Source organism: Salvelinus namaycush, chromosome 2 (assembly GCF_016432855.1).
Source record: "Salvelinus namaycush isolate Seneca chromosome 2, SaNama_1.0, whole genome shotgun sequence".
Lineage (NCBI taxonomy): Eukaryota > Metazoa > Chordata > Actinopteri > Salmoniformes > Salmonidae > Salvelinus > Salvelinus namaycush.
In genome coordinates, this window is record NC_052308.1 from 71,199,718 (window position 1) to 71,214,432 (window position 14,715).

The following is a 14,715-nucleotide window of genomic DNA, read 5'->3' on the forward strand; positions in this document are numbered from 1 at the left end:
AACAACCCTCCCTCCCTCTTTCTCAATGGAAGACAGCCAAAACAGGGATATTAACCACGTATTATGTGAAATGTGGTTTTCACATGTTATTCTTAACTTATAAGAGACCAGCAGGCCTGTTTTTGATATGTCAACCTAATGTTTACCCATTTCCCTTTGTGTGAAAGTTAGAGCCATGGTAAACGGCAGTTGGAGTGATTTTGACATTTTAGTCATTTAGCAGACGCTCTTATCCAGCCCTTACAGGAGCAGTTAGGGTTAAGTGCCTTGCTCAAGGGCAAAATATTTCTCATCTAGTTGCCTCAGGGATTTGAATGCTCTTAACCGCTACGCTATCTGCCACACAGGTACGTCTTATGATCAAATTAAATTGTAATTGTCAGATGCTTCATAAACAACAGGTGTAGATTTACAGTGAAATGCTTATGAGCAATGATAGCTTGGCTATGTACAGTACAGGGGGTACCAGTACCTAGTCGATGTATGAGGAAACTGAGGTAGATATGTACATATAGGTAGGGGTAAAGTAACTAGGCAACAAGATAGATACACTGCTGCTAATGTCTATTACTGTATGTGATAAGTATGTGTGTGGCGAATGTGTGCCTGTGTGTGCGTGCATGTGTTGGAGTGTCAGTGTAAGGATGTGTGAGTGTGTGGGTAGAGTCCAGTGTGTGTGCATAGAGTCAAAAATAGTGCAAAAAGGGTCAATGCAGATATTCCGGTTAGCTATTTGGTTAACTATTTAGCACTCTTATGACTTGGGGGTAGAAGCGGTTCAGGAACCTTTTGGTCCCAGACTTAGCACTCCTGTACCGTTTGCCATGCGGTAGCAGAGAGAACAGTCTATGACTTGGTTGGCTGGAGTTTTTGACAATTTTTAGGCCCTTCCTCTGGCACCACCAGTTATAGAGGTCCTGGATGGCAGGGAGTTCAACCCCAGTGATGTACTGGGCCATACGCACCACCCTCTGTAGCGTCTTGCGGTCAGATGCCGAGCAGTTGCCACACCAAGCAGTGATGCAGCCAGTCAAGATGCTCTCAATGGTGCAGCTGTAGAACTTTTTGACGATCTGACGGCCCATGACAAATCTTTTCAGCCTCCTGACGGGGAAGAGGCATTGTCGGGCCTTCTTCACGACTGTGTTGGTGTGTTTGGACCATGATAGGTCCTTAGTAATGTGGACACCGAGGATCTTGAAGCTCTCGACCCGCTCCACTACAGCCCATGTGAATGGGGGAATATTCGGCCCTCCGTTTCCTGTAGTTGTTGATGACAACCTCACACTATGTTGCGCCCAGAGTGCAGATGGGGAGAACAAACTAGATCCGGCCGCATAGTGAAAACAGGTTCAGGATGGTATGGGGCTAGGAGTGGGTGGTAATATAAGCCTGTAAACATAGGTCAGCTGGTCTGACCAACGAGCCGAGGGAATTGGGTCTGCAAAACCAAACCAAACATGAGCTCTGTACACTCAGTCCTTTTACCGTTGCAGTGAAATGTCTCATGTTGAGATACAGGAACTGTCTTATAATGTTGTTGCTAGTCTACCAGAAGAGCTGTCTCAAAGTTCTTCTCTGAGTTTGTCCAAATGATCAGTGCTGGTGGCCACGTGTGTGCACGTTTGAAAATGTGTCCGTCTATACACTAGTGTACAAAACATGCTCTTTCCGTGACAGACTGACCAGGTCAATCCAGGTGAAAGCTATGGTCCCTTATTGATGTCACCTGCTAAATCCAATCAGGGTTTTCACGCTCAACAGTTTCTAGTCTGTATCAAGAATGGTCCACCACTCAAAGGACATCCAGCCAACTTGACACAACTGTTGGAAGCATTGGAGACAACATGGGCCAGCATCCCAGTGGAACGCTTTCAACACCTTGTACAGCTGTATTGAGGCTGTTCTGAGGGGAAAAGGGGGTGCAACTCAATATTAGGAAGGTGTCCTTAATGTTTTGTTCTCCTGGTGTATATGACTGTGTTGAGAGGATAATACAAATACTGTATTTCCCAGTAGGTTGGTCCCAGTAGGTGTTTGCTGGCTGCTCCTGCCTATAAAGTGGTGCTGACGTGCCTCTGGTCTGACCCTGGGCTGCCATGTTGGGTTGTCTCACCATCACTATCGGTTTTACCTCAGAGCTGTCATTACCGCTAGCCTAAACACTACGTGTGGTAATGTCATACTGGAGGCGATAAGGATGTGATATGGATGCGTGTGTTTCTAAAAACGCGAATGCTGTTACCGTTGTGACAAATACGAGGACAATGATTGCAGTGTCTGTAAGGAAGAGACACCGGATGAGAGGAGGGGAGTCTAGCAATCTACAGAGGCTTTAGGGAGACAAGGGAGACGAGAGTTGGCGGTGTCTGTCATCCGCCCTACCAACACTGCAGGGTTTCCTCTGTCGACTTTGGGGAGGCAATGCATTTAAACCCAAGTCATGCTAAGTCTAGACTAGAAAACCCTTGGTTCATTTTGTGGAGTTACGAATAAAGCTTAGCAGGCACAACAGCATCTCTATATCAAGCAATGCGCTCTCTAGTCTCTAAGTCTAGACTATGGGTAGACAACCCTAGACCCTAGACAACCCTTCAGGCAAACTGGTTCTGCGGGGTCACAGAGTGCAAACCTAAGCAGACATAACAGTCAGGATGTAGGCATATTCATCCAAGTAAATTGTTTCCTACGTTCCAAAATGACTGTGTGTCATGACTGTTTTGACAGTAGTCTCTATTAAGCTTCATTCACATAGCGTGTGAGAATAATCTTGACTACTTGTAACATCAGTCATGCAGACACTGAGTATGTTAGTGCCTGTGTCATCACACCTGCTACTTTTCCCATAGACCATGGAGAATAAAGTCATGTTCTACTACTAACGTACCTCGTACATAACCAGCTGGATCTTTGCCCGTAGGGGCACCAGGGAACACACCACCGCCAGGACCCAGAACAGGAAGAGGAAGACGGAGGAACGACAGCCTCGTATCCTCTCCAACTGGATGATGCATATGGCCAGGACCTGAGGGGAGAGTGAGAGAGTGAGTGAGAGACTGGGAGAGAGAGTGCGACAGTGAGTGACAGTGAGATCAGTATGACTTGCATTACAACGGACAGTGAAAGTCAAGCGAGTGTTTTGAAAGGAGAGACCCCCGACTGAGGACTGGCAAGCGAGTCTACTTTGAAACTCAACAACTATTACTTTGAAGATGAAAATGAATCCCTCAATAAATCCTCTGTATCAGAATTCACTGTCATTCCCAGTAGTCTCTCTGGGGCTGAGAAGAATCCATGGCTAAATAGAAAATATTTGTACGGATTGGATTTGGCTTTTGTTGGTTTTGGAGAAAGGTTAGATTGGGATTTCCCTGACCACAGACGCAGCTGTTATCCTGCTGACTTCCTTCAATAAAACAACAGATGTACAGTACTATGCCCTCCGCCCCTGCTTCCTTCCATCCCTCCGTCCATTCATTGCTTTTTGCCTTAATTGCCCTATATTTATTTTCTTTTATTCAAAAATGTCTCTGAACTCTTCTATTTTGTTTGAATACAGGCTGTCATTGTAAATAAAATAACATTCTTAACTGACTTTCCTGGTTAAATAAAGGTTTCGTAAAATAAGTAGATAAAACAGGACTGATTCCATGTTTTGGGGCACCAGTGTCTATCCGAAAAATGCCTTGTCTTTCCACGGACTGTGTTTTGGCTGTAATTATCTCTGACTGTCTGTAGTTTGGTCAAGTTGAGAAGTCATCTAGCCTCGCCAGCTCATCACTAAAAGGAGAGTGTGGTTATATAGTTGCATAATAGATACCATACTGGTTCCATCAGATCTTAAAAACGGTCCTGTTTTTAAGCAACCAGCCATCATTATTTAACGTTTGATAGATCAACAACACCATAGAAACACTATATGTATGCTATAGAGTGGAGATAAATATGGTGATTGTTGGGTTAATTTCAGTTTCTACGCCTATTGTCTGACTAGCCACATTGCAGGCAAAGAAACGGCCTCCAGCCTCATAATTACCAGTATAAACTCTTGATAGATCAACGACGCCATAGAAACTAGCCTGGTCCCAGATAGTTTTGTGCTACCTTGACAACTCCTAAAGGTTATAGTGTGGCAAGACAGTACAAACTGATCTGGGACCAGGCTAGGTAGAAACACTGTATAGAAAAAGATCTATGCTGTGTGGTTGGATGTCAGGTTCATTTCCCAGTTTCTATGCTGCTTGGACTGTTGCCTAACTAACCACATTGCAAGCAAGAAATGGCCATTCCCATCTGAGAGGAACCCATTTCCTTGAATGGAAGTCAGTGGGTGGAACTAAGTCCATTACTAAAACCTAACTCAATTCCCTACCTAGTAATTATACTGGAAGTCTGGGGAATTGGGGTGGAAAAATAACTCTGCGTCATGGTGTCGCTGATTACAGCAGATGGCGTGCCTTGCAAGCAGCTCTCATGGTAGGAAGGGAGAGTAACCATGAACACGAACCGGGGTGAGTCTGTTGGAGAAAAAAATCCCATACTTTGACTGTATATGGGTCGATGAGGACGAGAAACAAGCAAAATAACATAGTTTCTTTTGGACACAGTGTTCCTTAGCTTTACGTATGGGAAACCAGAGGGTGGTGGCTGCCATTATGGTTCTGTGTCCAGAAATCTATTGGCCTTGGCTTCTTATTTATATAGCAACCAACCAATCAACTGTAAATATCATGGCTGGTTAACTGTAGCAAGGTCTTGAATTTCAAAACCGGGTCCCTAATGTGATAAAAAAGTGACCTTTTTAAAAATGGATGCCTTGTGTACCTGGTACAAGAGATGCATTCAGTATTTCTTCACCCAAACAGTTGCTGATATTGACCTAAGAGTCTGAGGTGACCACAGGTGGGCCAGACTGTCTGATTTGGAGGGGGACTGAGTCTGTGCAGCACTTGTGTTCGGCCTCTGAGGGAGAGGGGAGTTATGGGTAGGGGGGTCATGGCTCTGTGAGTCAGCTACAGGAGGCACACTGCCCTACATCCGGCCTCCTCCGCTCCTCCCTCTATTCCAACCCCTTGCACCTCTGCCTCTGTCTTAAATCTGACGTTATACCCCCCCCCCCCCCCCCCCCCCCACACACAGTAGTAAACAGGACTTTATTCTATCTAGCTGGACCTCACATAGTGCACTGCACTGCTCTCCGCCGACGTTCTTCTCAGCCTGATCCCAGGACTGTAAATCAGTGGGGAGGATGATTTGAGAGTAGAGTACAGTATGTCTTTGTAATCATTGTAAAAGTTGTCACACAGTGTTTATGGACAGAGGTCATGGAGTGCTTTACTTAGCCCCTGCCCTCTCTAAGAGTAAATCAGGAGTAAACGACTCAAGCTGCTGCTATACACATGCACCCGCAGGATCTGCTGTCAGGGAAGCCTCTTTGTTCACGATTGCTCTCTCCATCTACTATGTCTCAGTATCGCCTCTTGACTTCTCTTCCTTGACAGCAGATCCTGGGGGTGCATTAAAAATATATATCATGTATTTCACCTGCTTAAATAAAGGTAGGGGGGAAAAGCACTCCCCAGGATCTACTGTCAGGGAAGAGAAGTCAACAGGAGATACTGAGACATAAACAGTAGATAGAGAGAGAGAGCAATCGTGAAGAAAGAAGCTGAGACAAAGACATTGGCTGATGGTTACAGTACTTACCACAGTCAAGCTGCGTATGATGGGACTGACGAGGAAGACCATGTGGTTTTGGATCTCATGACTCCTCTCCAGAAGAATGTAGAAGAACTCCACGAAGCCAAATGAGGCCAGGAGGAACCCCAGCACCTGGAGGATGGACAGACACAGGGAGGGAAGCAGAGTGAGGTCTACAGTACTGTCATTGTAATTGATTCAAACGTTTTGGTTACTGGGGAAACCAGAAACATGCATCTTTAGCACCTAAATGACAATCTGGACTCTCAAGAGACTCTGGAACTCTCAATCCATATTGTCAAGCCGCATGTCTCCATATTGTTAGTATTTTATATACTTTATACAGACTGAAGTACAACCACATGGAACATAACAGTGGAAAGTGAGATGGGACCAAGACATTTAAATGTACATGTAACCCTCTTGGAGTGCCACCATGTATGCCATCCTATAAACTCTTGTGTTCGTCCTGTAAACTCTCCATGCTTTCTTGATTACTCTCTAAACCTTCAAGGCTTTTCCCCGCTGATATCCCTTCCTCTTGCTCGCTAAGGCATGAACTTGTCCCCGGCCAGCCCTGTATAAACACTCACCATGTGGTGCTTGGTTTTCACAGTACTTCACACTCATATTATTTCATGGCAGATATGGTCGGTGCACTCGAACACTTGCGGTTTGGTTTAAGGCTGGTCTTAAGGCTCAGGACTGGTTGGTGCAGGCTGGTTGTACTTTCGGGTTGAAACGTTGCACCTAATAACACTACAGGAGCATCCAACAGTGTGTGGTTACTGGGTATCTATTTTTCTTTCATGACTTTACTTTTTGTACCCTGCATCTGCAGGTCACTGGATGTGCTTATAAACTCAGGCTGGTTTGGCTCATAGAGATAGAATGACTAGAATGGACAATTCAAGTCACTGTTCTGTGATCATTGGACCGACCGTTGACCATATTGGGATTCTATGGGTTGGCTCACCGTCTTGGTGGTGCAGAGAGTGGAGATTCGGATGCATCCACAGTCATGGCAGTAAAGTTTGAGGGCGTAGAAGGGCGCCAACAGCCAGAGGTAGATGCACGGGAACCAGACCAGCACCGTGTTCTGGAAGCACTCTGTCAGGTCCGGTTTGTCTGTGTACCACGTTCGATTCCAGTCCTGGAAGAGACAAAGATAGACCCGTTAATATGCAGTTTAAAATTAGGATGGTAGAGAGTGGAGGAGTAGGTTTCTGCACCATTCTCTGCACTGAGAAGAAATCATTTCTTTCTTGACTCAATACAGATTTACATTTATGAAATGGTGTATTGTTCATTGTTCTCATGAGTTCATTTTAGGTACAGAATTTCTCATTCAGTCTCTAAATTGGCTGTGTTCAAATAAATACAACTCAACCAAGCTTTGCCTACTGTACTGTCAACTTGAGGAACGTCAATTTGATATATCAGCCTAACAGTTTACTCCTGTCAGGGTATTAGCCTAGTGACAGATTATTGAGGGCAAGGATTGTCAAATGAACTGCTTGATGCTGTGCTGAGTCCAGTCCATAGAAACTGGACGCTGGCTACAGTATAATGTCCCGGTCTGTGTATCTAGGCAATGGAGAGTGAAACCACAGCAAGTCAACATAATCTGTGTGCGTTGGTTGGATGGTTGGAGCTTGGGAGTTTGTCTTTTTTTCTACAGAGCTGAGTCAGTCCTGGAATATTTTAACCCACGGCTCCAGCACGTTTAAAAACTTTCCCCTTTGGAAGGGCGAAGTCAGTCAAAATATTACAGTACATGATGACGATACAAACCCACTTAGACGACAGTGGGATGTATTCTGTTTGTGCCGACCGAAGTGTGTACTGTTGGCCGAAGTTGCCAAATCCACATTGCGAGATTGCATCATGCAAGCCTGCAGCCTCCGCCGACGGTGGGCTGAAAAGGAAGGAAGTCTGACTGTAAAAGCACCAAAATACTCTTAGCCTCTAAGTGCTCTGTTGTACTCTCACCTCTCCCTGTTTATCACCTCTAAGCCCTCTAACGAGGGGCTCGGTGTCTGGCTGCAGTCTGCAGTTTGGAGGAGCTAGAGGTGCCTGCAGAGTCGCGAGAGGAAGTGGGTTTAACTACTACGGTCGGCTGGACTTGTTGAGCGGCGGCAATGCAGCATTGTGAATCACACACACACACACACACACACAGCAGCTTGTAGCAGCGGGGCAAGGCAGACTCCCAAGGGCATAAAGGAGAGTGACCACAATTCATAACAGCTGCATGTTGGGTCATTACTTAACAGCAACACCAAATGTGTTACTATACTGTAACAAATGTGTTATTCATTTCAGTTTATTTTATCTATCCCACAAGAGGTGATTCTGCTCCTACTACATAAAATACTCCAGATCATGTGTGAGGAAATTCATCCACCTACTGACTATTTTCTCCGTGTAACAGGTATTCTTCTGAAGTGCTAGATGGCTATTGACTCAATGAGTGGGAGTCTTTTTCACAGTCTCCCCTTGGCTCCTGTGGTCAATTTAGGCCTGCGAACAAACACTTTTCCAACTTTTATATAAGAATCGTAAGTTGTCAAACAAACTCAAAAGCTTTTTCTTGGTCACCTTGCTCAGCGTTTTCTGAATTGGCTACAGCTTCTTCCAGACCTTGGTTTGGATGGAAATGCCAGGTCTATTTTTACCTATCAAACGTAGTGATGTGAACTGAGGAGAGATAGCCTGCATGGACTGTGTTGTGCACCTTTCAGTTATCTGAGAGAAATGATACATTCTGATTCCTTTTTGATATCATTCAATTCTTCACTGTAATACTTTACGTCACTGCAAGCATAAATGTGTCCAAAGATCTCACCCATTTGGCATATGGAGTGTAGGTGTTAGCTAAGTTGGACCTGTTCATTGTCATTTAGAGAATGTTGTAATTGTCTCGACAGGACTGTTCATCACTGCCTTTGTCACGTCTCCCAAATTGCAGAGTAGTTTTGATTTAAAATAATCTTTTCAAAACATGTTGAATTGCAGGGTTTCAGTACAATCCCTCCAGTTTGCAGAGTAGGTGTTGTCTGTACCACACCTCTCTTGCTGAATGCAGGATTCTCTACGTCAAATTGTCATTATCCACAACGCAAGATAATAACATTTGATTGATAGGGGATGAAATAATTATCTTTTCACCTTTCAGCTGTTTGACTAGAACTGTTACCAAAATAAGATTATGGTTTTGATGTAGCCGCACTACTCTGAAGGGTTAGGGCCCCGGGCCCAGGGACATACGTTGCCATTCAATTACTACATATCTGTTATGTGTTCTATGTTTCATCACCTGTAAATGTTTCATTTGAATGTTCCAGAGTTCTCCCATTCACAACATTCTGTTTTATGTCTTGTCCCACGTTGGAAACTTTGTTAAAGAGGCTGCTGGCACAAGATTAGGTCGGCCACCTTTGTATACAGTTAGATTGGTGAACTCTGAAGGTACATCGACTGATAATGGCCATGTTTTTTCTGGCTTTGTTGGCAATATAACGGTTATGGCATGTTACTTGGTAGCAGATTGTTCTAGAAGTAGCAGACTGTTCTATGGATGAAATCTCAATTAGTGTTTGCATGTCTATTCCTGAATGAAACTGATATGTGAATATCAGGTGTGTGAAAGAGAGAAAGAAAGAGAGAGGGGGAATAGAGAGAATGACACAGGGAGAGAGCGAGAGAGGCACAGAGAAAGAGAGCGAGTGATGACAGGCGATTGACTGATACCTTTCTTCCTGGATCAATGACATTCTCACATTTTCTAATAAAAGTGCACTTACATTAACGATAGTTCACATGTGTGTCTGAATAAGGCTGGCATGTGAGTAGCAGGTCTGAGTGATAGAGAAAGAGGGGGGGGGGTAGAGAGAGAGAGGACAGGGGGATTGACTAATGGCTTTCTAGCTGGATCAGGGCCATTCTCACATTTTTTGAATCAAGATACAGAATGTGGAGCTTTGCTCCTATGCGTACAATTAGGGATTACCGGCAGCTGTCCACATACTGATTGATTCACATGCATTGCTGAACTTGATATTCCCAGATATCTTGACATTACCTACGGTAGCATCACATAGGATGCTTACGCTCTTTGAGACTTCAATTCTCGTGCTCAGCGTGGTGTCACTATCCATGCCATCATTCTACTTAGATTAGAATGCATGTCCAATACATTGCTTTCTTCATTAAGTGGAATGCTAGTGTGGATATTGGAACCTCGTAGCCTAAGGTCTCTCTTGGCGAGGATTATTCCTGTCTGCCTATGTGCCCTAAGTGCACTTACATAGGTGCCTATGGCTCTAATGTAATTTGAGAAAGGTCAATGCATACTGTGCAACTGTACCTTCCTTGTACCGCAGAGAAGTCTACCTGGAAAGTCTTCAGTAACCTAACTTTGAATGTAAACTTTCGGAAACGTATGCCTGAACTCTGAACTTACTATAGGTTTAAATGTGTCAACGTGTGCATGCTGGGACAGTTTGAACTGAACTCTTTCTGGACAATAAAGTCAACCACCAATGAGCACCTTATAGAAAATTGGCAGAACGTTAGTAAAAAAGACAATCCTACACAGTACACACTACTCTGCCAAGATGCATTTATCCCTGCAGAACAATACATAGTCCTGCCACAATAATTGCATGATACACTATATATACAAAAGTATGTGGACCGCTTCAAATTAGTGGATTTGGCTATTTCAGCCACACCCGTTGCTGACAGGTGTATAAAATCAAGCACACAGCCATGCAATCTCCATAGACAAACATTGGCAGTAGAATGGCCTTACTGAAGAGCTCAGTGACTGTCCCATGTGGCACCGTCCAACAAGTCAGTTCATAACATTTCTGCCCTGCTAGAGCTGCCAACTGTAAGTGCTGTTATTGTGAAGTGGAAACGTCTAGGAACAACAACGGCTCATCAGCCGTGAAGTGGTAGGCCACACGAGCTCACAGAACGGGACCGCTGAGTGCTGCAGCATGTAGAGCATAAAAATCCTCTGTCCTCGGTTGCAACACTCACTACCGAGTTCCAAACTGCCTCTGCAAGCAACGTCAACTGTTCGTCGGGAGCTTCATAAAATGGGTTTCCATGGCCGAGCAGCCGCACACAACCCTAAGATCACCATGCACAATGCCAAGCGTCGGCTGGAGTGGTGGAAAGTAAGCCAACATTGGACTCTGGAGCAGTGGAAACGCATTCTCTTGAGTGATGAATCACGCTTCACCATCTGGCAGTGTAACGGACGAATCTGGGTTTGGCGGATGCCAGGAGAACGCTACCTGCCCCAATGCATAGTACCATGGTACTATGCAGAATAATGGTCTGGGGCTGATTTTCATGGTTCTGGCTAGGCCCCTTAGTTCCAGTGAAGGGAAATATTAACGCTACGGCATACAATGCCATTCTATACATTCATTACTCTTCTGGGACGGCTTTCCACTAGATGTTGGAACATTGCTGCGGGGACTTGCTTCCATTCAACCACAAGAGCATTAGTGAGTCAGGTACTGATGTTGGGCGATTATGCCTTGCTCACAGTCAGCGTTCCAATTCATCCCAAAGGTGTTGGATGGTGTGGAAATGCTTATGTTTCTAGCTCCAACAGTACAGTAATACCTAACAGCACAAAACAATACACACAAATCCCAAAAATATCAGAACGAGCAATGTCAGAGTCCAAAATGGTGTGTATAGACCGTATGGACAGTATATGAACAGAAAAGGTGTGTACAGCAGTAGTTATATAGGATTCAATGACTATATACATATGGCAGCACTATGTACATAGAGCAACTGTCTCTAAGGTGCAAAGTAGAGTACCGGGTGTGAGCCGGCTAGTTGTGACTATTTAACAGTCTGATGGCCTGGAGATAGAAGCTGTTTTTCAGTCTCTTGGTCCCAGCTTTAATGTACCTGTACTGACCTCGCCTTCTAGATGGTAGCGGGGTGAACAGGCCGTGGCTCGGATGGCTGAGGTCCTAGATGATCTTCTTGGCCTTCTTGTGACACCGAGGGCTGTAGATGTCCTGGAGGGCAGGTAGTGTGCCCCGGTGATGCGTTGGGCTGACCACACCACCCTCTGGAGAGCCATACAGTTGCGGACGGAGCAATTGCCGTACCATGCGGTGATACAGCCCGACAGGAGGCTCTCAATGGTACATCTGTAGAATTTCTTCAGCCTCCTGAGGTTGTTGCGCTTTCTTCACCACACTGTCTGTGTGTATGGACCATTTCAGGTTGTCAGTGATTTGCACACCAAGGAACTTGAAGTTTTAGATCATACCCCAAAGATCATACTCCCAAGACATGTTATCCACCTGTATCCAAATACCTGAGGCTCGATCCAGGACCCGAGCGGGTCCGGATCCAGAATTCTAAATAATGTCACGGGTCTGGGTCGGCTCTGATATGATTGTCACGGGTTTTGGGTAGGTGTATGAGAGAGAGTGAGAGAGAGAGAGCGAGTGAGAGAGAGAGAGAGAGACAGAGGAGCGTGTAGCCTGTTGTTGTTGGCGAGTCATAAGTCAGCAAAGCGGCAATAGGCTACAGTAATAGAGCCTCTGTGTGTGGCAAAAGTTAGGAGTTATCTAATCAATGGAAGATGGAATTAAAATGATGGAATTAAAAGTTAAAGGAGAAGGATATGCTACAACGACCAAGAGCCAACATGTAGACTTCTGCTTAGTATTGTGAATGGAGTTGTGTTATTTGTAACTGTAGAATGAGAAAGCACATGCACTGCAGCCTCAATTAGCCAAGCTAGCTAAAGTTAGTTAGCTTTAATAGCTTCTCCCGGTTTGATGCAGTCAAGACAGGTACTACGTCATCATGTTTGATGATAAATAGCTATGGCAGCTATTAGTCTACTATAGTGCGACTCGGCTTGTTGGTTGGTTGTTGTCACTCGTCTCTCACTCCCTACACCCTGTGTCACTCGCTCACAGTAAGGCCCCTCCCCTGCCTAGTAGAGTGGCACCTCTCTCTCCCTCCTCTCGCACTTTATCAGCTCTGGTTAATAAAGTAGCTTAACAAAGGACTTTTCTGCTGCTCCCATCACTCGGATCGGACCTGTTCAGGATTATACCAGGTCTATATGTAAAGGGTCTAGTTATCCTCGGGTCACTTCGGAACGGATCTGTATTTATGCATATCGGATATGGGTGGGAAATCCCCAGGTCCATTTTGGAATGAGTCCAATGTTTTGGACCTGTGAAGACCTCTATTGCTAACCTCTCACCATTACCAATAACAGGGAAGGTTAGCATTTTTTGGGGGGGGTATGATATGTATGCCTCTAACTTTCTCACTCATCATTATTCATGATTCATTCAGGATTGTCCGTAATCATGGTAGCATCCACATTTTCCATTGTTATTTACTGTAAAAGTCCAAACCGGGAGTCCAAATGACACAATACATTATTTACCATTGATATCTATTGGTCACAAAATAATCTGAAACACAACCAAAACAAACTGCAAATGCATCCTACAAGTTTGGCTGCATCATGTTATGGGTATGCTTGTCATCGGCAAGGACTAGGGAGTTTTTTTAGGATAAAAATAAATGGAATAAAGCTAAGCACAGGAAACATCCTAGAGGAAAACCTGGTTCAGTCTGCTTCCCAACAGACACTGGGAGACAACGGCACCTTTCAACAGGACAATAACCTAAAACACAAGGCCAAATCTACACTGGAGTTGCTTACCAAGATGACATTGAATTTTCCTTAGTGGCCTAGTTACAATTTTGACTTAAATCGGATTGAAAATCTATGGCAAGACTTGAAAATGGCTTTTTAGCAATGATCAACAACCTACTTGACAGAGCTTGAAGACTTATGCAAAAAGACTCACTGCCAAAGGTTTTATTTGTCATACATTTTTAATCAATGTTAGAATTTTTCTTCCACTTCCACGTTACATAGTATTTTGTGTAGATCGTTGACCAAAAATGACAATTAAATCCATTTTAACCCCTGTTGACTACCGGTACTTGCTCAAACAAGTGAACTTTTGAACATGAGGTCCATCATGCACTCACCCATAGAGGATCCAGGCCACTGAGTTCACAAAAGGCATCCATCAACTCCCCTTCTCCTTCCTCCTCACTTCTCTCTGGAGTACAATATCCCTTCTCAGGATGGGCACAGGTACTGTATGAGTGAGAGAGGGTCTGTGTGTCAGACTCCTCTTTCTGAAGTAAAATATCTCTGCTCTCAGGTGTAGGCTAATCACTCAGTGTGTGTCAGTGTGAGACTTCTCCTCAATGAAGGCACATTGTGTGTGTCTCTGTGTTAAGGTACACTGTGTGTGTCTGTGTGTTATGGTACACTGTTTGTGTCTGTGTGTTAAGGTACACTGTGTGTGTCTGTGTGTTAAGGTACACTGCGTGTGTCTGTGTTAAGGTACACTGTGTGTGTCTGTGTTAGTATAATACTTATGTTAGTGAAGACACTCAAGTGTTCTAGTGTTCAAGTCAAGTGTTCCTCTCTCTCTCTGACACCTTGTGCTCTCTCTGTGCTCCTCCAGCAGTTCTGAGTCCCTCTCTGTGTCTCCGCTGTTTATGAGTGTGTCTCCCTGTTAGGTGGGTGGAAGTATTTCTCGCTCGCTCGCTCTCTCTCTCTCTCTCTCTCTCTCTGTCTCTCTCTGTCTCTCTATCCCCTCTTTTTCTCCGACGTCTGCTGGATCTTGATCAAAACACCACAACTTGCTACTCCCCCTTGATAGGATGGCAGTTTGTTCCACACCCAGAATCACTCCTCTCCTCCCTCTCTCCCTTCTCCCTTTCTCCCCTCGACACCCGTCCTCTCCCTGTAGTAAAGTACCAGCTTTATCTCCCTCTGTGACCACGAGGAGTTTTGTTTTTGCATTGACACAGTTAAGTAGGTGCGATTTTCAGAGTTCAAAGTTCATTCCTGGCCCCTTGCTTGTCCTAATAACCTAGATATGTATGTCCAGCTGTGTGACATCTATGTAAACAAAG

General features: G+C 44.7%; 1 protein-coding gene across 2 annotated transcripts in view; it reads right to left on the reverse strand.

The window, feature by feature from the left end:
• LOC120017544 (multidrug resistance-associated protein 1-like) overlaps positions 1-14,363 on the reverse strand; it is a 32,983-nt gene extending 18,620 nt beyond the window's left edge. The window contains exons 1-5 of one of the 2 annotated variants that reach the window (XM_038960391.1): positions 14,236-14,363; positions 13,774-13,885; positions 6,677-6,853; positions 5,707-5,832; positions 2,888-3,025 (exon numbers count right to left, since the gene is read on the reverse strand). In XM_038960391.1, coding sequence (XP_038816319.1) covers positions 2,888-3,025; positions 5,707-5,832; positions 6,677-6,853; positions 13,774-13,815 — 483 coding nt within the window. In that variant the 5' untranslated portion in view covers positions 13,816-13,885; positions 14,236-14,363. Of the gene's footprint in view, positions 1-2,887; positions 3,026-5,706; positions 5,833-6,676; positions 6,854-13,773 lie in introns of both variants that reach the window. The other variant, XM_038960383.1, reaches the window with a different exon arrangement.
• Between the last annotated feature and the right edge of the window lie 352 nt (positions 14,364-14,715).